Genomic DNA, 26,683 nt, shown 5'->3' on the forward strand with positions numbered 1-26,683 from the left:
AGGAAATAAATTATTATCATTCAATTTTGGTCTATTGTTTGTACTTGTAGAAGTTCGACACGCTTGAATTCCTTTTTGATATCATGTGTACAAGGCATTATTAGTACTGAATATGGTAAAGAAAAACATCGTGAGAAAACCAGCACACCTGACAACTTTTCAACCGTGTTTTAAGCCACGTCACGTGCGTTTAATGTTCCACTTCTAGATTTAATTTTAAATCATCCACTACAATAAGTCTAACTGGACCTGATATGAGGGCTGATCTGATCGTCGGACAGGTTGTATACTAAAACCATTTCATCATTGTTATCTAAGCGTAAAACTGAATACCTTTGTATTTATTTCTAAAAGATGCAGAACAACTTTCTTATGCTTTTTTATTGGGATTCTATACTCTTCCTGGATAGTTCCTGGAACAAGTCAGGCAATACCAATATTCCAGACACCAAAACTCCAAAGCTGGATTCGGCTGGAAGGACCAGAGTCCTTAATATTGACACCGGGCGGTGTCGCGAGTCGCCCTCTATTTTCGTTTTATTTCTTATTACTATAGTAAGTTTCGCGGACTCTTTCTCCTGTCGTATTAAAGAAGGAGACAGAATGCTTTGATTTCGTTGTAAATAAGAGGATTAGTTATAATATCAGATTATCTATAAGTAGTTAGATATTTTGGCACATCTTACAAGGTCAATAATAAACTCATTAAGAAAATAAAATAGGTTTATAACTTCATGACGAAGGTATTTCTAATTCAATGAATACCTTTTTTATTCAATGTAACATGTTTTTATGAATAAGTAGATATGACTGTGTTATAGGTAATACTTAATGACTCAACCTGATAATAATTTGATAAGATACCTAAATAATTTTGCTGTAAATCCGCAAAACACACTGTACTTTAAACGGATATTTATACGTTGGATGAAGATAAAAAAAATTAAGTGATATAGGTATTTTTTATTTACAAAATATTATTTACATTGTATATTATAATGTAAGTACACTTGTAGTATATGACGATGTATAGGTCAAACAGTAAAGTAAAAACAATCTAAAAAAGATACTATTTCAAAAATTAGTTTTCTCTTATTAATAATTACTTAAAAGTTAAAGCAATATTATACAATAGGCACCTACTTGTGGCCTTTCTATACATTGACAAGGTGCCATATTTATTTCATGCATGCCATATGACCATACTGTAAAAGCACAAGGATATTAATTTCAATTATCTTATAGTGAAAATTGCATTTTAACTGGTACAAAGTCAATTAAAATTGACAAAAAACAAAGAAAGTGATAATTAAAATATTTATGTACGCCACGGCTAAGTTTAATTCGGCTATAAATCTATGGTAACCCGAAATAGCTTGCTTCCTGTAGTCTACATAATATAATTACTTAAATCGAATCCTAACCACCGGCTTCTGAAAAACTATTCAAATAAATGAAGGTAATTAAGTTGATCAAAAGACAAACAATCAATCGCAGCGCGTGCCGTGACGTTTGACAGGTGATCAATAAACGTTGTTTTTTTTTTAAATTTTGTGTTGGTCACCAATTAAAGCAGTGACGTTACAGTTGTAAAAAAGAGATGCCGCCCTATAGGAACTGTGTAGAACGCTATCTCTTTTTCACACCTGCGAGTCTTCTTTCATGAGGAGATAGAAGGTCCACAGTCTTTCAGAATCCAGGAGTTAATCTCTTCTACAACCTAACATTTTACTCCATTAAGCTGTGCTAGAGACTTGGGGTTCGATATAAACGGTTTCCTGTTCCTTTTTGTGCATTTCCTCGGCTTGGCGTTCCATGATCATGTTCTCTTTGATCTTCCACAGCATAAGAGCCTTAACACTCTTCATCTTTCTGATGCATCGAGCCAAAAGAAGAGCGAAGATTATGCCGAGTAACTGCAACAGTAAAATGAAGCGATATTTTGAATCTACGAAAGTACAGATTGATATCAAGACGCGATTAACTGATAATGGAATTAATTTTTCATGTGTTGATATGCTGGCATTTAAAATGGGTCCAGGAACTTCCTCGAGATCAACACAAAATTGAAACAAAAGGAATGGTAACAAAACTAGGTAGGTACTTGACAATAAGTGACTCCGTTTGTCTTCCTTTGTGTTCGCAGCATATTATTTTTATGGCGAACTTAATACCTACTTGAGGCATTTGGCTGAGACCCGGCAAAATTGGGAATAGCCTAGTATTTAATAGACTCAAACCAAATACGTCTTTGTGGGCTGTGGTCCTCAGGGACATTAAATCTTTTAAATATAAAATAAACAGAAATAGAGATATACCAACTAGGTAACGGAACCTCATTTGTATCACAACAATATAAATCTAAAATCTAGAGCAAGATAAGAATCGCAACACGAATTTGGTGTTAGATAAAGCTAATTGTGTCGTGTCGTGTAAATAATGCTTTATTATCGGGGTTCTTTTCAACAGATTAGGTGCAAATATCATTAATATCGGTCACCTTCATATAGAAGTATTTTTTTGTAATATTTCTTAATAAGTTATTCAAATTTAGGGTTATGGCTTGTTCTTTGTGACGTATGATACAGGCGTATCATTACCGTTAATCCAGAAAACTAACTGCTCGATAACAGTATTCAGCAAGATCTAGAAAGTGATCAGAGCTTCAACACTTAAAAACTTAAAACTTACGTTAATAAACATCACTGAGACTCCGAGAACTCCAATGACAGTGGCATTTTGGACTATCGCGTTAACCAATGCGTTTTTACAACCAGCCGACCACATCCTCGAGCAGAACTCCTCAGCAGTGTTCACGCAACACGTCGCGGGCAACACGATGGACACGATGTCGTTGTCCAATTGTTTTGTGACGACAACAGTCGATTGGTTGTTTTTGTATTCCATGCCGATGTAGTCCAAGTAGGAGTCGCTTCCACAGCAGCCAAGCTAGAAGACAAAAAGTTCAATGAGTCATGTCTCTTAATCAATCAACTGCTGGACATAGGTTTCGCCCAAGTTGCAGCGCAACACCTTATAGTCTGTGGTCTAGGTAAATACATTCTTTTGGTTAAGTAATTGTTGTCAGTTAAAAGTTATCCGCGAGTAGGGCATTGTCTTTTTCTAGTGTTCCTTGTAGTATAAATTTAACAGATCAGCCAAGGTGTAAGACTTACGGAACATGAAAATGCTTCCGGCGTTTTCGATCTTTATTTCCTAAGAATTTTGGAAAATTGCTCTTGGCTCTTGGTTATTGCAATTATTTTGGTATAACTTTGCTATTCAAAATCAATACACTGACGTCGGTTAATATTCTTCTCATACTTATTAGGGATGTGGAGTGTATTGGGGTGCATACAAAAAGGGGCTATAAGTCGCATTGAACGTCCCCGACTGGGGATACGCGGCATGTAACTTTAAATAGTACGTTTGAACTTAGCTCTTTATTCTCTAGTGGCATTCTTCCTAGCTAAGACAGCTTAATCCTACAGTAGAGAGGAAGGGTGGCTTCTCCTTTTCATTCCCTTTTGTGGTACTGGTATGTTAAATAAGGATACTAAAGTAAATGAATAAGTAGTTATTACTGATGACACTTAAATATTCCTGTCCTTAAACAACTGTACCTTTGTATCCATTGTGTTTACTTTTTGTATGTTTGTGCATAACATGCAGTAAACATTTTCAGCTTTTTCAATAAACTAAAATATTATGAGTGTGAGTACTTACAGAACCTTGCAGAAAGTCGACTTCAGCTTGAATTTCTGGGTCGTTATAGTTCCAGACAGGTACATCAACGTATCTCAGTATTTTGTCAGTGTCCATCGTGAAGGCCAGAATCACTATCACCAGTTTGAAGATGAACACCAATATCAAAATAGCTGCATACTGGAAGAATAATAATTAGTCTAATAAGTAAGTATTAAGGAGCTAAAAGCACGAGGATAAGAACAATGCTTTTAGATAAAAATAGTTTTATTTTTTAAATTTGCAATGCATGTCTTTATTTGTCGCACTGAATGTCGGTAGAAATATTCCATTCTATAAAAATACTGATCATATTTAGTCATCGATTAAACGGTGCTTTGGACTGTTACCAGTATTTTAAAGGAGTTTTTGGTAGGTACATTAACGAAAAATCGATGTGCATAGCGGTCTAGGCCGTTCGCCTCCACCCATCTCTCAATAGTAGGTACTCAAATAGATGGTACACTACACTTCTTACCATATTGACCATGCAGGTGCTCTGCTTCAGACTGCCGAAGAATCCGAAGATGGAGATCAGCATGAGCGCCAAGCCGAGGAAGACGCACAAAATGGAGGGGGTCATGAAGCGGCCCACCTTGGCGCTCTCGTAGAAGAACGTGAAGTCATGGTAGTGGCAGTACACTGAGTTGCCCAGCACTATCATGAGCCCTGCTATGACCTGGAAGGAATTTAACAGGTTTAGAAAACATAGTGAGAAAGCCAGCCTCCCTGGTAAAGTGTAATTTTAACAATCCAAAAATTGTCGGTGTGGGAGCTTTAATCGGTGTCGGAGAAAAAAAAGCCAAATTAAGTGGGAGTGGGCTAGTCACGTCGCGCGAATGCCGCCTGACCATGATCTAAAGTGGCAAAAGATAGAGAGTTCAGGAAGAGAAAGGGGGAGGCCTTTACCCAGCAGAGGGAACAAAAACAAGCTGTGTAAAGATACGTGCAATTTGCATTTGCAAATATCAAATCATTCATTCATACATTCGATCCAAAAATATTATCGCAGGCTTACAGCACGTAATCCCAAAATCAACTTTTCCCAAATTCACTGTTAAGATTACCTACTTTTTATCTGTGACAGCGAAAGTATCATTTATCATAATGATAAATTGTTTACATTGGTATACTCAAAGAACTTTCCTGTTTATTCGTTGATAGCGTACTATTTGTTAATTGCTAAAAATTGAAAATCTATGTCAGTTACGAGAGCAAACATTTATCTTTTATCACCTAACTGTCGTGCTAACAAAGTTCATGAGATAGCTTTTAGTAATACCGTTTTACCCTTTGGCTACGGTAACCCTAAAAATCTGCGCACTCCGAAAATGAATTATTTGCGGATATCATTACAGTTCCATTGTTTACACATTGCTTGCTTGTGCTTGATGCTTTGCCCTAAAAATAAATTTTACATAGTGGTTTCTTAGGTTTACGCGAATGTAAGACATTGAAATGAAACTACTTTTACGGATTTTATCGCGGTTTATTTTTAGATTTTAGTTCCCGACGTTTCGAAACCCTTGGAGGTATCATGGTCACGGGCAGACTATATTTTACAGTGCATGCGTATATGACAATAAGGTGTCTGTTTCTCAAGTTTTAACATAACTATTTACATTTTTTAAATCTAGAAGTAGTTGAGGAAAAATAAATTTTATATTTGTCACGGTTTTCATCATGCCTCTAATGATCAAATTATATAAACTTTTTTTGATCCAATGTAATAGGTACCTAAATTATACATTTCTTGGCATGAATTTAGCATGTTTTGTATTCATGCAAAAAAATCCAAATCTTTCCATTTCAAAAAGTTCATAAGATCAAAATAATGATAAAAATCGCAAAAAAATAAATTGACTTAAAACATGTAACTATACAAGGCCATTGTAATATAACTATTATTTTTAAAATCTCAGTGTCTTAGTACTTTTTGTTCAAAAAAAAATATTACTGAATCAACTAGCCTCCTCCCACGGCTGCACTCGCATGGATCTGGTTTATAGGTGCAGAAACATTTACCTATAACTAAGTTATAGCCTAGAATGTCCCACTGCAGAGCAAAGGGCCCATATTCTGCTATTTACAATGGCCGATAAATGAATGAAATTTGGCTTTAAGTGTAAATTTTCGTATTTTCTTAAGCATTTTTCTAAACAATAAATGGGAAATTCAGTGCAGGACGGGTTACTGTTATTTTCAAGGTCAATACAATCGACTTTAAATTTTTGCATTGGCAAAATGCTTAAGAGAATAGGAATAATTTCAAATTTTATCCAATTGTCATTCATTCATCGGCCATTGTAAAGAGCAAAAACAGTGCCCAGGCCTCGTTCCATATAAGTAATTTCTAAAAGATCACCATAATTGTTACAGCCGTTTAATCGTAAAGCGGTAACAAATGTACAAAGAACACTTTAAGCCTTTAAAGGACATCCGTGTGAAGTGACATCATAATTTTAGCGTGATATTGTGATGAGTGACTAAAACCATTATGATAAAACATAATTTTATCAACTTTGAGTGATACGTAGAAGTTATCGAACCACAAAACAAGTTCATACGAGTAAATTATACTTTGTAAGATTCCTGAAACGTTTAAAAAGGCATCATTGTGGCCTTAGGATGGTACCATAGCATAAGAAATGACATCACAAGTCCTATTAAAAAAACATTATGGTTATTGAGTTAGACATCAGTTATCCCTATCAGACTGAATGTTTTTTCAGACCTTAATTCATCCTAAAATTGGCTTTCTTACTGATATTGACGTCGATTTAAATCGGTAATAATTTAATTAAGTAACAATCAATTATAAAACATCATAAAATACTGATTCGATAGGCCTCGTTTTCATTCATACAATACGAATTCATTCAAATCAGTCCAGAAGTTTACGAGGAGTTTGGTGACAAACACACATACAGTAGTATAATATAAATAGGCTATGTTACAGTGTCTGTCTATAATTGTCTGTATGCATTAAAACGCAGTAAATTGTGTCGTGAAATGTAGGGATAATAATATTTCAAAACCAACATTTCTAACCAACATTTCAAAACGACTATATTGTATTGTATTTGCGTCTGTTATATATCTATCTGTAACCATTACTTTCCGTTTCTCTAGGACACGTGTTTCTTATTATAGTTACCTAAGGCTTTAGACATTAAATTAAATCTTGTTTGTTTATCTCAAGATACTGTCAATGATTTTACAACGAGACTATTTCATGCGAATCCTTTGTTTGGTTATCCTACATTAACGTGCATTTTTTTGAATAAACATAATATTGCAAATCCACAAATATTTACATTTTTTATAAGCAAAGCAAATATGTAATGAGGACATTACATATATAAAGAATGATAAAAAAACTATGTTATTATTTATTTATTCACTCTCTACTTTATGGGGATTGCACGACTAGTTTCGGACCCAACCGGAGTCCTTAATCATGTGCTGCCGCGGCTAGGTCGCGAGCCGAATAATAAAATTATAAATCCGCCTCATAAAAGTTATTATTTTAAAGTAATCCCGCATTAAGGAATTTAATCCTTGTGTCGCGGGGGGTTTTACAAACATACAACTCACATGCAGAAAGATACCCAGACTCAGAAGAAATTCTTGTCCTACGCGGGGATCGAACCCGCGACCCGTCGCGCAGAGTGGGCTTAGTGTGGTGACCTCAACCACTCGACTATCCGTGCAGTCGATCTAATTGTTATGTTAACTTCATAACAAAGCTGTTTATTTTAGCATTTTGTTTTTTGACACGGAAAATGGGTAATTATTAAAAAAAAAACATTAAGTACCATATGATTAGGTATGGTCTTCATTTTTTTAAAGTCTTAATTTGGTGACGTCAATAGTACTTTAACGTTTGTAAACAGAGTATGTTTGTTTGTGATTACATTATTGTTTATTTCTATCTACAAAAACAATTAAAATGACACAAGAGTTCAGAGTTCCAGAAAAAGGCGTTAATGTTAATGTTGCTCCTCGCTTTGTCTTTAAATTACCAATATATTTTTAATCGAATATACATAGTCAGAATAGAGATTCGTGGAAGGATTTGATGGGAAGTGGGACACAGTGGGCTAGAGAAAAAAAAATGCATAGTCTAGCAGTTTTCAATACAAGAGCGGTTGGCAGTGGCCTGTTAACTATTTATCAATAATTTTGATAAATAGTTAACAAATTCCATCGCTGGCAAATCTTAAGAACGGTGAAATGGGGTTATTTGGACTAGCGGGATAAGTAAAGACGGATTTTGTAAAGGAATTACATACTAACTTCCGTCTTGCCGAATTTATTATCCAGTCAAGCGACAGTTATCATAATCTATTCGTTTATTCGGGAAATTTTTTAAAACTGTTACAAAATCCATTTCGATTTATACTACCAGTCCTATTCACTATTTTTACCGTTAGTCATAATACTAATGAGCTCCTACGTGTATCTGTCTAGAAAGATCATTGCGCAACGGTGTCAAAGACAAAACATAATGATCTTACAAGTTAAGTAGGTACGTTATATGCAACCTTCTTTCTATACGATAAAATGTACTCACAATAAACATCGTAGTGATGGTCAGCAACAGAAATCTAATAGATTTCATGTTGTATTCGGATTCCGTCTTCATAAACGTCATTTTCGGTACATTCACAACAGCAGCGTCGCCAGCCATATTTAAAAATAACACATGCGACTCAACAGTGCCTTTGTCAACGTTTAGCCGCGGATATCTCGTTGATAACTGGGGAATCTGATAACGATTGTTTTACACACAACTCAACGGTTTCCAACGATATATATTACACGGGCACTTATCACATACAAAACCTCGACAGCTCGTCACTCGTGAGTCGTGTTCAACTTCACGTTGAAAAGTGCTACAAACTACAATAAATACACTCTAAGTAATTATAAATAATGTAAATTATTGTTATTGACAAAACCTTTCTATGTAATCTTTATTATCATTGCTTATCTTTTCTTTATCAGCAATTTACTTCTCTAGAACTGTCTCAAGGAACTATCGATTATAAACTCACCTAATTTTATTATTGAAACGCAAAAAAGATTGCTTCACTTTAAGTAATTCTCTAGCACAGTGTTCTGACAGACTGTGATTTACTTCGCGTATTATATTCTTACTGTTCAAATTCTTAATGAAATAAACTTGTGTTTAAAACTTTACTTTTGAAAAGCTAAACATGGTACAAAAAAGGAAGTATAACTAACACTCTAACATCATAAGCCCTTCACAAGGCGTCAGGTCCTTCATGAGGCGACCCAATTGGTCACAAACGGAACAATTCATCTCGACTGTTCGCCACATAAAGGGTTAATATTCCACCTCCAAGAAACATTGGTGCAATGCTCTTAATCTGTATAATATTTTACCTTTACGCCATCCCATGCCCAAGTTCGGTAGTCTCGCCCGGCGCTAAAGCTAAAGCTGGGGAAACCCTTAAAAGGATAAAAATAATATGCTCATTGGAAGCTAAAGAACTTGCACAGCTTGGTCGATTCCAACCTTGCTAAGAATGCTGGTTTGTAACTCTAGCAATAATTAGATCTGCCAAGAAACAGAGCATTGTTGAAAGCTTCTGGGCACCTTTTCGCCTTTGGATAACAAGGATGAAGATTTTTGAAGACTTTTAACACAACACTAAAGAATATTTGTATTTGTAAGATGTCGACAATCCACCGTCTCCTTAGCCTGCTTCCTTCGCGAGCGTTTACTTACAGTTGAGTATTATTTATATTTTTGCTACAGGAGCTTTAGTTATCGGGTTCCTTTTTTACCCTGTGGGTACGGAACCCGCTTCGTAGAGCCGGTGATGCTCCAGGAAACGATGGAAGATGCTCAAACACGTTCCTCAATATATTTCGTTCTGCCTTTAGAACTTTATTCTACATAATTAGCCTCGTCCATAGCTGAATGTAGAACTTCCCCAAAGGCATTCAACCAGCACTGTCTTCAGCTTTATCCTATTAGAGCTTAGTATGAACCAGTTTTACTGCAGGTCTTATTTAAAATTCCTCGTTTATGTCAATTGTAAGACTATAAACCATGATCTAACGCCAACCCTTAAGAATAATTCTAAATGCGCTTTACGAAAAATATAATCAATATGCTAAATTGGCTAAATGCTTACTTGTACTCTATTTTATAGAGTAAGAGCCCGTGGACTCCAGGCCTACGTTATTTTATAAAGGCTGAAACTGTGTCTCCCAACTTTGGTAAGAGCAATGGTCGTAGTGGAGATTTGGGTCATGGTGGCTTTGGCAGGTAAACGGTACTAACTACCACGGGCTCAGACCATTAGACTCGAAGAACATTTCGAAAAAAATATTCACTGAAAACTAAATCTAATTTTGCATGTTAATACTATGTGCTAATGCTAATTCTTTGAGCAGAAAGAGACATACACAAATTATTTAATAACAGAACTGGCAAAGGGTTAAATACACTGATCATTTAACGGACGCTGAAGAACGAAACCTACCAGAGTTTGTTTCATATTTTCATGAGCTTCTTATTTCGTATGGTTGTTATACAGCCTTATGCAAGCCTCTGACGTGGTTTTAAATCGCCCTTGAAAAAATCACTATGCTGGGTTCCTCTCCATGTTTTTCTTTAAAACACTATCTCGAATGCAGGGTGAACATTCTCTAAGCTAAATTAGTAGTAGTGTTTATTATAAGTTTATGTACATTAGAGCAAGTGTATCACTAGATTCACAAGCTAATACTAGGAACGGATAGGTAAAAATAAAATGACAAAATATTGTATAAATAAAAATATTTCTTTAAAATACTCATTATAATACTTATCGTTTAAAATTATAACAAATACATGAAGTAATTTTAAAGATTTCATTAATTTCGTAATATTTAAGTACGCTAGACTTATGCTTGATAAAAAAGAAGGAAAAAAACATTAACAACTTTTGGACAGGTAACAAGGAAATTCGCCGAACAAGTGAAAGGACGCAAGTAAAAATATATATTACAAAGGCAATCAATTATTCTTTAAGAAAACTTATTTTATAATCGGTTGACACTATCTATCCTTAATCATAAATCGATATTTTTGGCGCTAAAAATAAAAATGGCGCTCATGAAGGCATTGTTATCCCAAAAGAGTTTTTGGTTAAAATTCTTACGATAAATTCCTAGAAACAACGAAATTTAATCCTGATCCTGCAAATGTAACGTATTTCTGTCTAAAATTGATATGTTATTGAAATTGTTTATAACCTGTCATTACATGTAGAAAAATTTCGTTTGACATTTGCAGGGCCAAGGCATTGGCCATTCAGCCCTATGCTGTGGTTTGTCCGTGGAAGGGGACATAGACAACTGGGGCTTGTTTCTCTTGGTTCGGGTTGAGGGACGTGTAGGCATTGATCATGCGTTCCTGGATCTCCCACCGCCTGCGTTCGCGCTCAGACTTGGCCTTACGGATTGAACTGGCCAGCGAGAATGAAAACACAATGCCAATTATCTGAAAAAAGATAAGATTATTTTGAATATTTATGTTATCTGATAAGTGCTGTTCCATTTTAGTCGACGCGATGGTAAAAATGTTTTGCCTCGATATTACAAGCCAAGTTGCCATTAAAATAATCATTATTTATTCTTTAATAAAAACTAATTAATACTGAACGTTCTATTAATGTTATATATTTTAGTTAAATAAACGTCTTTGTCGTTATATTAAATACGTTGAACAAACAAAGTAATCAAGGGTGACATCATCCAAATTGAATAGTACTCGAAGTACATACGTACATGACAAATGCTCGTTAATATATTTACAGGATGTCTGGGTTGTCTAGATTGTCGCTATTTCTGCACTCTAAACATTAAATGTATGTAAGTATTTTTTTAGCCTTTAATTTTTATCTCTTATTATCTGAATGTTTGAGTCCATTTTGCATCACTCTGGACAGAACCTTTACTACACATTCTCCTGTCTCAAAACCACTTTAAAATAAAAGTATCCAATCTAAATCCTCCATCTACTAACCTGAATGAAAGCAATGGTCATGGCTCCAGCGCCGAGGAGACCAGCACTCTGGTACACCAAGTAGTAGACTCTTGGGAGACAGCCGTTAGCGTACAACTTAGTACATTCATCGATCTCGACATCGCCGATGGTGTTGTAACGGGATTCAGCGCAGCAGGAGTTGGGGACGGTGATGTTGCTGATGGAGATGCCGGAGACGCCAGGGGGAGGGGGCACCACGCTCCAGTCCATGTAACTGTCCACGCCACAGCAGTTCAGCTGAAGATGCGAAAAAGAAACATGATAACTTCTACTAACTTAAAAATATATAAATACTGGTCAAGCGCGGAAGAACTCGCGACTCTGACGGTTCAATGAAGAGTCATCCACCTTTTCTTTTACTTCGTTTTTTATGTTAAGTAGGTATTCTGAGATACAGACAGATAAATATCGCTGTATCAGTAATAGTATTCCATTTTTACCCTTTGGCTACAAAACCCTTAAAACATACCATCACACCGGTTTACTTAAATTACCGATTGACTTAAATGTAATTCATAATTGTTAAGGAAAATCCGAATCTGTGAAGGCGTAGTTGTATTTTAAGGAAAACTTTTAGAGGAAGGTCAAGTAGGTACCTATGCATATTATCTTATATATTTCTTTGTATTTTTAGTCAAACAATGGAAGAAAATCGAGAATTATGATCGCTTAAATTGAAGGCCAAGGGCTTCTAAGCAAAATAAACATTTATTTTGTTGTAATATTGTATAACTCATAAAAACAAATGTTCCAAGTGTATAGCCATTTTAAATCTCGTCACGATACAGGAAAATGTTACTGCGTAGCGATTTAAACCGAATAAAAAAACAAAAACAATAGTTAATCAGATTTTGTTGCATTTTCCTGCTTTATTTAACACGGTTGACTGATTACAATAATAAGGACTGTTACAATAAAATATGGGTGATAAATAAATAACAGCTACAATATAGTTGAGATTCATAGATAACTTGTTTCAATCGTGTTTGTTTATGGGAGCAAGTAATAATTATCATTATCAATACAAATTCACTTTGGTACAAGTACTTTGTGGCTTCAGGCTATAATGCACTTACCAAATTTTCATAAAAAATACCAGCTATTTCCTCCATTTCTCGTAAAGCTCTTTCGGCTGCCACATAAGTTTCGACACCAAAATCAGCCAAATTTGCCCAAGCGAACTTATAGCGAAACTTACTAACAGCAGTATTCTTTATTCTTATTTTATTTATTTGGAATAACGCCTTCGTAACGTAATCTTATATAAAATTTCTGCTTACCCTGCTCTGGATGAAGTCGAAGGCGTCGTGGACCTCGTCGTTCTCGTAGTAGAAGGGCAGTGTGACCCTCAGCTTCTCGTCCAGCATGTCTGTAACCTGACCGCGGAGGCTGTACGCTGCGATGGCGGCTGCTATCTCCAGGACGAACACCAGACTGAGGATGACTGCAAACTGGGAGAGAAATGTTCTTAGGATTTATTGTGTTGCCGCGCAGCTCGGATACCAAACGTGATAGATGATCGGGAGCAGTCTATTACAACTTGTACGACATTTCTCGCATCGTCTAAATAGGCCCTTATTCTATGCTGACATGATAATAATGGTAAAAATCATATACAATTACTATACGGACTTGGGCTAAAGGATTGTGGTAGCAACAATGGAATGTTTGTGCTATCTGTGCAATATTGTTAGATTTCGTTGGGTTTAAATTAAATTCTTAGTTCTTAATTTTGAGAGTTTGTACCAATTAGAATGTGTGAAATTACTATGAAAATTTAGCTAATCGTGTCAATGTCTTACTGATAACAAACAAGTTTTTTAGCAATGTACCTTATACGTAACTGACATGTTGTCTGCATGTGATAATAATTTTAGTACTTTTAAAGAAATTAAATTTAAGTAATCGAATGATAAAATCATTTGCACCAAGGATTCTGTCTCATAAAATTGCTACTAGGTAGACAGACTTTTAATATGTTCTTGATTACTGCTAAAATGCTAAAAAGTTTAAACAAACGCTACATAAAAAACTACTCTTCATATTTTTTTGTAATATCGCAATAATTAAAGCATGATAAAAATGCATTTAAGTAAAAACAACAACTACAATATGATCCTGGAATCATCAGGATTGAAGGAAAATGAGGTAGTTTTCTTTGCCTGGCGATGCATAAGAATTGGTTTTTGCTGTGCAATTGGAACTATCAAACCTGATAGTTTTATCAGAGAATCCACAAAAATATCGAATATAAAATGGGCCAGATGTAGAGTTTCAACTGCGTACAAACGGTAGTATAACGTAGATTGCCCCAAATTTTCTTCTTCCTTATTTGTCCCAATTCTTGAAACTTAATTCTATTACTCAACAACGTAATCACACTTACAATGTTGACCAAGCAGGTGCTCTCCTTCAGGGCTCCGATGCATCCAAATAGAGAGACGAACAGCATGATGACACCAATGACGATGACGAAGGTGGCCGGCGAGAAGAAGTGGTCCTCCAGGAAGAAGGAGACATCGTGGTAGATGGCGTAGATCGTTGTACCCACTGAGATTATTAACGCGGAGGTGAGCTGGAACAAACGAACAAACACTAAGTATATAATTATGTCTTGATCGATACGTCGATCATGGCGGTAAGTGTAGGCGACAGTGGGCGGGATATATTTTAATTTACAAGCGTTTGTGCCAGTGTGTTAGGTACGCAGGTGCACTCTCCGTTCCCTTACTCTCATAGTACAATGGGTCGGCAATCCGACACGGCTGGAGAGAAATCAAGCGAACCAAATTTTTACGTGTTTCCCCAAACACGGAAGCTATGATGTCTATTTCTAAAACGCACACAACATTCGAGTATATAAGTCTATGTGCGTTCTTGGGATCAAACTCCGAGACCTTTGACTTGGCAGTCCTGCGGTCTTATTACTAGGCTATCAAAGCCACAAGTATGTGACCTATAACTCTCTTATATCTCCTTCTTCTTATTCTGCGCTATATTTACGACCTGATTCACCTGTCAGACGAGATTAAAGAACATAGCTAAGAAAAGTTTGCCAAGTGACCCTATTCCTTAAGATTCCTATTTGATCGATGGGTTTAAAGAGCCCACCTTTCGCTCCTCATAAGAACGAATGCACAGATCGTCGAGCTCGTCTCGGTCTTGGCCACGAGACTAATATCTGCCATCTCTATACCTACATTTGAGACCTTTCTTGTAATATCACTTGGCTTAAAGAGTTGTTTTCTCCAGATACTTTTTAACGGGTTTTAAGCAATAGCAATGGATGCTAAACACATGAATTCGAATATAGAGTTTAGATTTAGTTTGACCAAGTGACTTGATATGATTTATCACATTGGATGGATGTAATGGACTGGTAGTATCTAAAGCAGATATCAGTGATAAAGATATGTATGTCGAGACTGTTTCAAAAGTACAGTTTCAAGTAGTGAGTTTGTTTGAATTTCGTTGTAGACATAAACTTATTGACCACTTTAGCTCTCAAGTTAACCTTAGCACAGGCTTCATCCGACTGCCTAACCAATTGTACTACCTTATTCTGTCTAAATTAATTATATTACGTTCTGATATAGACTTGCATGTATAGTTTTTTCACTTTTACTGAGAATGCACCTAAATGCAGGTTAAGATTCAGGCACTTTTAAACATTTGCTATTGTAAAGGTTCATAGTAGATAACTAATCTGCCGTTAGGTACGGCTGTACTGGCAACTTTAAAAAAATAATTTGATAATTGGCTTTTATATATTTTTATAGTTAAAATATATATGGTAAGGTATATTCGTGCGCCATAAAATTCCTCCTAAACAGCTGGACAGATTTCAATATTTTTTGGTGGCGGCAGAACGAATATCATCATATCAGATGGTTTACATCCATTTTCTTTATCAATTTTCAGAGTATTGTAGAACAGTAGGTTATTCCTATATTATTGAAACTAACATCATAATTATCATGTGAGGCCTTCTCACAGTAATGTTTACAAAACATCCTTATAACGGCATAATAAGAGGTGTGTATATCGATTTAATTGTACGGCGAGCACGCCATCGCGCCAGCCGGGCAAGTGACCACGACCTTGACTTCTGTTGGTTTAAGATCGATAGCGCTGACCAAGTTTTATTTGCTTTTCAGATGGTTGAAACGTACAACTATGTACCAGCTAAGGTTTGAATTAGAAAAAGATGTTGGTAAAGGAAGTTTAGGCTAGGTTTCCTTCAGAGAATTGCTATGAAAATGTGCGTGTTGCCCATTTAACTGGGTTGGGGAGGTCAGACAGGCAGTCGCTCATTGTAAAACTCTGGATCCGGTTGGACTGGAAGCCGACCCAAACATAGTTGGGAAAAGGCAAGGCCGATGATGAATTGCGATGAAAATGGGTCGTGTGCGGATGTCCGCTGTGCCGTTTCCACCAGAGCTGTGCTGACCGAGGCAAAGTTAAAGAAGCGATTCTATTACTTCTTTACAAACATATTCCTCGCTACGCATCCTCGCACATCTCTGGTGAAAACGCAACGACAGACTCTTATGGAGTAGATAGGTTGTTAAATGATATTACGAAACCTACCGTAGTTTATAAAACCAGTAAATTGAGAGTCAGCCTACTGAGAGTTCAGTACAAATAGGCCAAAGGAAAATAAATCAATTTGGTATTAAATAAGTTTGTGGCTACCCAACCAAAAAAAAACTTCCCGAATTACGTGAAATAAACAATAAGTGTACATGAAAAAACTCTTAACTAAATCTTGTTCTACTCGAATAGTCTTAAAACGTGACAAAACAAGTGAACTCGAAACTCATTATACACCTTAAACGACTTTAACTACTCAACCATTGTGCGGTCCACAAGACGAGCGTGTAATTACAGCGTCCAATTAATTTTCAACTTAATTGTAACGGCGCGAAGTCCATATTAGTGTGTACGTAATCCGAGTATTCATCAGTTGGTATATTTTCCGTATCTTTAAATCAATAATAGTGATAAATGCTCGAATAGAATCTCGTAGTCATATGGATACTTGAGTCTTTTGCTTTTAATTACATTAATAGAGTTTCAGCTTTTAAAAATTTCTCGTAGCACTTCCAGAGTAGGTAATTTTTTTTTGCCTAGTAATATTAAGTTGCATTTTCAGTCAACACCAATATAAAACTTTGTAAAAATACAAAAATTAAAAATAAATACTTAACAGAAAAATTTAAATTATACTGTTCTAAGTGTAGTAATATTCGCTTGTGAACGTTTCACTATATTTTGTTGACTGTAGATAAAATAAATACAAAAAAATAGTCTTAGCTGACGAAAAAATTAATAACTCTACTTTCTCACTATTCTTCAGAACGTGTAACGTATTCTGATGTATATTACCAGCCTTTAAATAATTACACAAAGGCTTTCAAGCACAAGCTTCTTTCTGGATACAGATTATTCAAATCAATCAATCAATAAAACAGAAAATCAACTCAAACGATTTCTTATCTGAGTGCCACGTACAGAAAATAACAAAAAAAGTGTGACTACAATCAGTACTAGCCGTCCGTCTACCAATCGTTCTCACACACACATCACTTATCATTAAAAACAAAGAAAATAAAAAAAAAAACAAGTGAATATGACGCATGTAGCCGTTTGTTATCAGAACGTTGGTGACGTAGAGTTAGCCAGTAATGTCGGTATGACTATTATCATTAGTATTAGTGTGAATTGACTGTCTTGTCTTGGGAACAAAATTGGCTTTGACGCACACTCATTTGACTACACCACAATCATGGGACCTACCACTGAAACTCATAGTGCGATTTGCTGTTGAGTTTTGACTTGACTGGCATGATATGATGACATAATTTAACTATAATATTATAATAAGTCCTAAAGGTAGTTAACGTTTTTTTATATTAAATCAATAAAATAAAAAGATGGTAAATCGTATCAAAGTTGGCTCATAACGTCACTTGTCGGTAAAAAGTGATAAGTGATGTCACACGAGATTTTAAAATATTGTATCATCTAAGTTTTTTGTTAACGCGATGAAAGAGTGTATTAATTAAGGCCGAAAACCTAGTTGTGGGGGCGTACAAATAATACGAGTATTTCCTTTTGAGGCAGTTGTAGGCGCTTAGGTTAAAATAGGTTTATTAAGGATTTCGAACAATTATTTACTGCACTGGCCAATGCGTTTGACAAATACACGTTTTTAATAAAAAAAAATCCTGAATAAAGTTTAGAGTAGTTTAGAGTATTCTACTTTTCGTTACATTATTAACGACATTATAATATTACCAGTTAACAATAAAGAAGGAGGGAAGAAGGAAGGATTTAAAAAGAAATGATAACATTTATAAAATCAAATTCAACTCAACTACATGATCTAATCAACAGAAGTACCTACTAAATAGTGCGCTCATTACAACCTCGTACAGAAATAATGTTACCGCTGTGAAAGAGACGACTCTACACACAAAGAGACTAACACTACGAGACCAAGAGCTCGCACCCACAACAATAACAATTTAACTTTCAGAGTTCATAGTACACAGTGCAGGTATAGAAAACTAGTAAAGTGCGAGTGAGACTCGAGACTTTGAGGGTTCCGTACAAATAGGCTAAAGAAAAACAATTAAATTGTATGATTATTATTTTTTATAGCTTAGGGTGGTTGCAAATAACTTTGTGGGTTTATGGCAGTAAGAATCGTTGCTTAAACTTGATCTCTATTTTTAGTATTTATTGTTAAGTAAGTAAAGCGGCAACAGAAATACATTATATTCGAAAATATCAACTTTCTAGCTATCACATTTCTTGAAATACAGTCCAGTGACGGACTCGCGGATGAATATACCTACGCACGGACGGCGCGCGGCGCCGGCGGCGTGCGGCGCCTCAATAATAGGGTTTCCATTTGACCCTTTGAGTACGCAACCCTAATAAAAACTGCAGTCACGAGGAAAAGATTTACAAATATCCACACGATTCATTGTTCCTATTGCACGTCGATTGCAATGTAAACATGGTCTCAGAGGTATAATGGCGGGGTATTGCTTATATAACTCCTCTCGATATTAGCGTAGTGCGACCGAATGCCCTTGGTACTTGAATATGTAATTAACTTACTTCGCGGCTGTTAGTGGTGTTTGCTTTTGTAGTTATGGTAAATAGATATATTGTTTTTAGAACTGTATTGATCAACGCTCAAAGAATAATAGTATCAAATCGTTGTGATCCTATTCCATGATCTGTAATTTTTACAATTCTATGCACTTAGCCAAGGCGTCACTGGATTGAAAACGAAACCAGCGTTGTTAATATACTCCGCATTTAGTTTTTTTTTTCATTTTTAAGTCAAATACCACATTATACTCAATCAACTAAGCAAATATCCATTTTAACTCAATTTCCCTTACAAAAGTATATTTGCTAACCCTGACATGAGCAATCAAATAGTAATACTTTTAGCGAATAGCCTATTAACTTTGATGGATAGATAATCGTTCTAAATAAAGTATAGATTAATACTCTAGTTAGTCGTCTATACTATCGGATGTTAGACAGTCATAGATAATGTGAATCCGCTTAATCCTACAAATGGATGGTGTATAACATTACAATTTTATGTATGCCGGGAAAAGTGGCGCTAGTATCGCATTTAAAACTTTGAATACCAACAAATTTGTTCGGAGAAATTTTAGTTCCGATTTTAATCACCGGCAGAAATAATTTTGTTGTGTTTTGGAAACGTTGACGTCATAATTCTTATCTGATGTGGTCAGGCAAAGGTAAACCTCTATTCAGCCAACTAGTAGTACAAAGAGATGATTTGATGTTAGTATATAAAGTACCTTGTTGTTTTATAGGTTAAATTGGCTATTAAAATAATAAATTATATGTAAGTATGTATGATTACTAATAACTATCAGGAAAAAAATATTTGTTGTTAAAATTATCTCAAATTGTAAATATTATTGTTTTGTTCACAATAACTTCCCACTTGCATTAAAATAATTATAGTTAATGCAGTAATTTATCAGTTTGAGACAGACTTATTACTATTTATTGTTTCGACACAAGCTAATATGTCTGCAACTTTGCAGTTTCTTTTATTGCCGTCTTTGACCTGTCACCTTCTAAAATTAGAAGAGGGATCTGTGCAAGCAAGACAAAGCACATCACTGCGTAGAGCCCTATCTCTTTTCCACATCTTGCTTTAGCAGCCTTTAGTTCACGGTAGAGGGCTGAATAATAAAACGTCAGTCAATGAGCCAAGATAAAGGCATAGATACAACAAATGTCTAAAAACGAAACTTTTTATTTCCGTTTTCCGTTGACTCGTTTTGAGATTTTCTTATTTTCTCAAATGTCAAATAAAAAAATAAACCTATCAATTTTAATAGCAACTTTAGTAGGTAGGTACCTACTTATATTGATAATAAGCACAAACTGTATTTTGATTATTGTGACGTGTATTCTACAGTTGATAATGTAGCGACAGAGACATAAAATTCAAAGTACGTTAGAACATTTTTATGTACCTACACGATTATTTGAGTAATCAAACGGATTGATTGATAAGGATTTTCTACAAAGCTTATTATGACTAACCAAGAGTTTCATGAATCGAGTTTCGAATGATGAAATTTTATGGAAATGGGTGTGGTTTTTTTAATTCCAATTTAATAGCGATTCGTTAGAAGTTCTGTTTTTTTTTAATAAGAAATACCTGGAATATTACATTTTGGGCATAGTCTTTAAAAAAGAACATATTTATTTACACATATTATAATTATTATACTTATGCCCTATTCTAGAAGCTATGTTAAGTACATAGCACAATTTTTTTTGAGGAAAATTAATATACGGTCTACTACGGGCAGAACATTGTTTGTTTCACAACAGACTCAGGTCTTCATAATCCGCAAATCAATTCAAAGATAGTGTTTATTATATGTAAACTTAACCTTATCAAAATGACTCCATGATTTCCTTTCCAAAAACATAATTAATCGATTTTTCCTTACGAGGCTTATATAGGACATTTTCCTATCGATAAGTCACGTGACTGTGACCTGTCATCACCTATCAACTATCAACGCTGAATATTATCTTTAAATATCATTTGGCTAGAGTTAATATTCAATTTACCGAAATACTTACTTACAAATTATTACAGTTAGTATACTCTATATTAAGGAAACTACTCAACAAGAGGTTTACTGAAATTGATAGGCTCTAAAATGCCTTTATCAAACCGTCTGTTTACCAGGGTCAGACAATGACCTTGGGGCTTGAGGCAACCGCATACATTTAACTTTAACCTCTCGCAATAACATTAATGTGTGTGTAAACAATAACACCCAAATTTCTGTACGTTCAGTGAAAAGTGATACAACTTACATAACTTTTTGATATGTTGTTTTAACGGTCAATTAATCAGAACAAAACTACATCATTTTTTGGTCCAATCGACGTCCTTGTAATGTTAAAATTACGCTAATTTTAATTAGCGACTAGCGAGCTAATTTCGGAGTAATGTTGAAAAAGTACTTCTTAAAATAGGGATGATCATTTTTTTTGTATAATAATGGATACGTATTTTTTAGTTTGTCACGCAAACATAAATTGACCAAATTACAGTGAATAAAACTTACGCGTGACGTCACGATTGTGTATAAATTTTACCATATCGTTACGTCACAAGCCCCCTCTCCTAAACTTTAAAACAGTAAATCTTAGTAAGGAAAAAATACGTGTCTAATACTTTTCAATTCTCTAACTGAGGGGCTAATGAGATTTTTTTCTTTTTATGTCGTCATCCCTATTTTCTTTTTACTTTTAAGTCTTTTATCGAGTTTCACGAGTATTATGTAGCTATGTAGCTCTGCTATTTTCTTTTATATCTACCTACGTAATCGGTTCATCCAGTCTAAACTTTTGAGGTAACAAACATAAACAGACAAATTGAGAATCTATTTCTAAATAGAATAAATGGTTTTTGTAAAAATTACACTAATACCTAGTGGTTTCTTAGGTTTACGCGAATGTTAGACATTGAAATGAAACTACTCTTACAGTCTGCACGTGACCATGATACCTGCAAAGGTGTCGAAACGTCGGGAACTAAAATCAAACATTAAACCGCGATAAAATCCGTAAAAGTAGTTTCATTTCAATTACACTAATACCATTCACATTTATTTCACATTCGCTCCACAAATTTCCTTGTCTCTCTAGTGGCAACTTATCACTACCATTATAATTATAAAGATAGCATTCGAAATATAGGTACCTACTTCTTTTGTTTATTTTTTTATTTGATTAGAAACTTCTTTTTTCCATTGTTTCGCGTTTAGTTTTACCTATCAAAAGATCAACTGTTGGGTCAAACGAGTAGCCCGTAAAACATTACGTTATCAAGCCTGTAGGCTACCTACAACGTCTGTATTTACCTAAAACATACTGTTGTCAAAGCAAATTTACTTAAATTATTACTTTTCTGATATTGTTGCTTACCTACCGATCGCGATGTTTTATACGTTTTTAAAATAGGAACAATAAGTACAAAGAGGTTTTACTACGCTCTTCCTTGCTTTGATTTTGAGCAAATGAAGATGAAGGATACTTAAATGTTTATTGTCAAAAATATAAATAACATTTAACTAAATACATATGATATTTTAGTCCCGCGTATTATGGCCCAACTGTAATAAGTTCAGCTGTACGCGTGACTAAAAACAATACACTGTGTAATAGAGAATAGACCAAATTGAAACGGAATTCTTAATTTGAAATAAGTAATAAAAAAAATGTATATGTGTACTAGGTGTCGCTCACGACTTTGCCCGCTCAGATGTCTATTAAAGCTGCAAAAAATATTGCTGCTGTAAAGTATTGTGTGTTAATTAATGCAAGGCGCCAGCTACCTTCATACCAAATTTGAGGCATCGTTTTACCAGGCATACTCGCATACTTTATAGTATTATACAGTGTGATACAGCATTATATACCTAATAAAGTGATAGTAATAACATTGATAGAATAGAACCAAAGTACTCAAACTATACAATAATTAACTATCTATATTCCAACAAATTTAAGGTTCTCGTAAATGAAAAAACAACGATTTCATTCAATATCCCTACCACTTCTTCTAAAAGCAAAAATTTGGCAATGTCGAAAATGAGACAACGTTCTACACGTCGCATACACGTCTCTTTCGCACAACGACTACACTGATACATTAAACAGAGTTGGTATTCCCCAGGAGGCCCATTTAGGTAAATACACCCACCTATCTATGTTATTAATGCTGTCATGTAAGCCTTGTACTTATATGTTTATGGCATGTGTTGCCAATCAATTATGAATGAAACTATACATACATATGCCTTCAGGTATCAAAGCAAACACAAAATCGATATATAAAATTCAAACTTAAAACAACGGATACCATATAAATGTTGCCAGCCTTCAAACAGATAAGCCGCTTATTTATAAGTGTATGTATTTTTTAGATAGGAACGTTATCGCTGTGACTAACGTTCGCAACGTTTACAGGTACAAATGTTAATTAGCCTTCGTTGTTATCATTTGGCTGTTAATTACTCGACTTTCGTGTGATATCATGAATTAGGACGTTCGAATATACAGACAATGTTTCCTATTACCATGTATATATACATACATTTATTTATAGATGTTCTTTCTGCTCAATCTCCTTATGACTTTACCTAATTAAAGAGCTATGGTTTCTGTGCAATTTTTTAAAATTAATTATTTCTATAAGATATTGAACATTTCGCTTTATCAACTAAAAATCAATTTTAGCAAAAAAATCAATTAACAAAAACAACGTTATCATCTCTACCAGGGACCAAATAAATCTATTGTAGAGACAAAACTTTAATCACATTTCTGATTGCAAAAAATATTTCATATTCTACGTTTACTACGTTTTTAATAAAACCAACAACAAAGTTTTATATCTATCTAACATTCGATGGGCCAATAGAGAGATAAGACCTACGCAAATATGTCGCAATAAAAACGTACTAAAATCAATAAAACAAAGTATATCACTGTTAATATTCTACTCACCACAAATATAGCTGTTATGCACAACAGCATATATTTTATACACTTCATTCCGACTTCTAGATTGTTCCGTGTCATTTTCGAAACACTGTTTACTCCTCGGTGTTCGCTATACGACTATCGGTATAGGACTGAAAATTTTCACTTGTTATCAATTGATAAGCGGCGTGCGGTCCGCGCGAGACTGACTGTTGGAAGCCGGCGGTAATGCGACGTTTTTCTTTCAGCCAATTAGCTTACGCTGTATAAAAGGTAATGTCATGGTCGTGGAACATGGGAAATAAAGGAAGTGGTACTATATTGTGTTGGTACTGGATCTAGCATTATAATTGCCAAACTTATTTGCCTTACTCGTCGCTTTTTGTCATTCTTCGAAATTATGTAAGTAACTAGTCACAAGAGTGAGCCGTTACAAAATTTAATCAAATAAAATTGTAGATAGTTAAATTAAGAATAATTTTCACACATTGCCGCCTGTATCGCAACACAAACAATTGTCATGAAAACAAATATCAGTTGTTTAGTAGGATTTAAAAAAAAACACTGACTAATATTTTAATTTTTGGTTCCGTAAAGTTTAAAAAATTGCTTCAAAAAATTTGCTGGATTTGATTTGGCTAGAAAAAGCTATAAAGTATATCTTGTTTCAAAATTTACGGTTAAGTTGATCGTTATCGCATAACTATAACACTCCCGAGTACCCTGAGTAGCACTTCCATCTACACTCCTCTGCTTCGTTGTGGCAAATATAACGTCATAGTGGGTAATATGGTACTGTTTGTGGTTTGAAGTTAGTTTAAACTATGTTCGGAAGGCGAGGAATACTGTTTTATAATGTGTCCTTCTTGTTAATTCTCAAGGTCACGTAATGTGGCTTTTAAGACTTTATAGGATTAGGAATATTCTTATGATACTAATGTTTACGATGTAAGCTTGTTATGTTTTGTTCGAATTTGTTTAGAAGGTGTCTTCTAATAGTTAATGATATTATTATTTATATTTTAATCGGCTTTACTTCTCTCCTCTTAACACCACAAGGTAGCAGGTCAATAGAATATATTTTCATAAGAAAAAAATAAGAGGCAAAAGTAAAGTTAACAATCCAGTAGGCAGTAGTGGCTTTTGGAATTTTGGAAATACTCTTAGTTTTGATGTTAATTTTCATTTAGATGGAACTTACGCCTTCTTTATAAATCTTTTTATTGTTACGATTTAAATATGCCTTGGATATTTTACTATTATGAGTTGAAATAAAAACAACAATAACTGAGTGACTTTTATATTAAGCGCTCTAAAAGATTTGCTTTCAGTGAACTACTAGCGCCATCTAGTAATATTCCTACGCATTATTTTAAGTTTTGATTTTGTAGTTTTAATCGGTCTAAGCAAGAGTGATAAGATTTAAATTTTCGTCTGCCTTTTAGATCCCGGCAAACTTTAGATTCAAATATAGTGGTATCTAGAACCAAAAGCACCATAGAAAAATCTCTCTTGTTTCATGCTACAAATTCACAATTTTAAAAACTGAACCTCTTCAAGATTTGAGAGAGAGAATTTGACTAAATCTTCGTCCTTCTAAGTCCTTACCAACTGTCAAGTGTCACATACCTCTACAAGATGCAGGAGTATACAAACTAGATTGTGACTGCGGCCTCTCTTATATCGGTCAAACTAAACGAAGCATAGGGACCCGCGTAAAAGAACACATAGCTGACGTCAAACACCGCCGCTCAACGAAGTCTGCAGTCGCCGAACATGCTGAAGGCTCCAACCATTATATTAGATTTGATCAACCACAGATCCTCGCTAAAGAATCCAAATTCCTACCTAGGATGTTTCGCGAGGCTATTGAGATTAAAAAACACCCTAATTTCAATAGAGAAGATGGCTGGAAGATATCACCTACTTGGGACCCAATAATACAAAAACTCAAAGCTAAACCCAAGAGCAGCGCTGCAAGACATCACGACACAGTGAGCTCATAGTGCGTAGGCCGGACCACAAATAATTAATTAAAATATGAAGGTAGAACGAGCAACATCTCCTGTCAAGACGAACACCATCTCAGTCTGCCCGTGACCATGATACCTGCAAAGGTGTCATGGTCACGGGCAAACGGGTAAAAGTAGTTTCATTTCAATATCTTATTCGTTATTTATTTTTCCACTTCAGAAGAAACCTTAATCTTAGGACTAGGCTCCAAACCTTTGAAACTGAAAACACTTCACGTTAATTACTTTAAAATGTTTATTTATTACCACAAACAAGAAGCTTAACTAAATAAAATAAATAGGTGACAACAGGGGATTTAACAAAATTAAATGAGTAGCAAAGAACAACAACAATATTCCAAATTCAAATAAAAATTTTCGCGACATTATGACACTGAGTATAAAGTTTCTCTAGCACTGTTAAATAGAATGTAGAGACAAAAAAGTCACTTTACAAAGAATTCTCCAATATGGTCGTAAATAAAGTCATAATTCATATTTTAATAAACAAGATGCAAAAGCTTGTGTCTTGGCTTTCTCGGTTGTAAAAAAAACAGCGATGATAATCATCCAGGGCCCCGATTCTGCTATTTTACAATGTCCGATGAATGAATGACAATTGGATTAAATTTGAAATTATTCCTATTCTCTTAAGAATTTTGCCAAAACAATAATTAAAAGTTAATTGTATTGACCTTGAGTGTACCGTCCCGCACTGAATTTACAATTATTGTGTAGAAAAAAGCTCAATAGAATACGAAAATTGTCATTTTAA

The 26,683-nt window shown here is 34.8% G+C and overlaps 2 protein-coding genes across 2 annotated transcripts; both read right to left on the reverse strand.

Annotated features, from left to right (window-relative positions):
• Window positions 1-1,159: 1,159 nt before the first annotated feature.
• LOC113504476 (tetraspanin-14-like) lies at window positions 1,160-8,642 on the reverse strand. Its single transcript, XM_026886778.1, has 5 exons — window positions 8,321-8,642; window positions 4,223-4,423; window positions 3,727-3,885; window positions 2,692-2,949; window positions 1,160-1,916 (listed from the first exon to the last, which is right to left on the reverse strand). The coding sequence occupies exons 1-5, from the start codon at window positions 8,435-8,437 to the stop codon at window positions 1,737-1,739; spliced, it is 915 nt and encodes a 304-aa protein (XP_026742579.1). The 5' UTR covers window positions 8,438-8,642; the 3' UTR covers window positions 1,160-1,736.
• A 2,000-nt stretch (window positions 8,643-10,642) lies between these two features.
• LOC113504478 (CD63 antigen-like) lies at window positions 10,643-24,121 on the reverse strand. The gene is made up of 5 exons (XM_026886779.1): window positions 23,921-24,121; window positions 14,199-14,387; window positions 13,093-13,263; window positions 11,792-12,049; window positions 10,643-11,266 (listed from the first exon to the last, which is right to left on the reverse strand). Exons 1-5 carry the CDS (start codon window positions 23,993-23,995, stop codon window positions 11,084-11,086), a joined length of 876 nt encoding a protein of 291 aa, XP_026742580.1. The 5' UTR covers window positions 23,996-24,121; the 3' UTR covers window positions 10,643-11,083.
• Between the last annotated feature and the right edge of the window lie 2,562 nt (window positions 24,122-26,683).

Source organism: Trichoplusia ni, chromosome 22, assembly GCF_003590095.1.
Source record: "Trichoplusia ni isolate ovarian cell line Hi5 chromosome 22, tn1, whole genome shotgun sequence".
Classification (NCBI taxonomy): domain Eukaryota; kingdom Metazoa; phylum Arthropoda; class Insecta; order Lepidoptera; family Noctuidae; genus Trichoplusia; species Trichoplusia ni.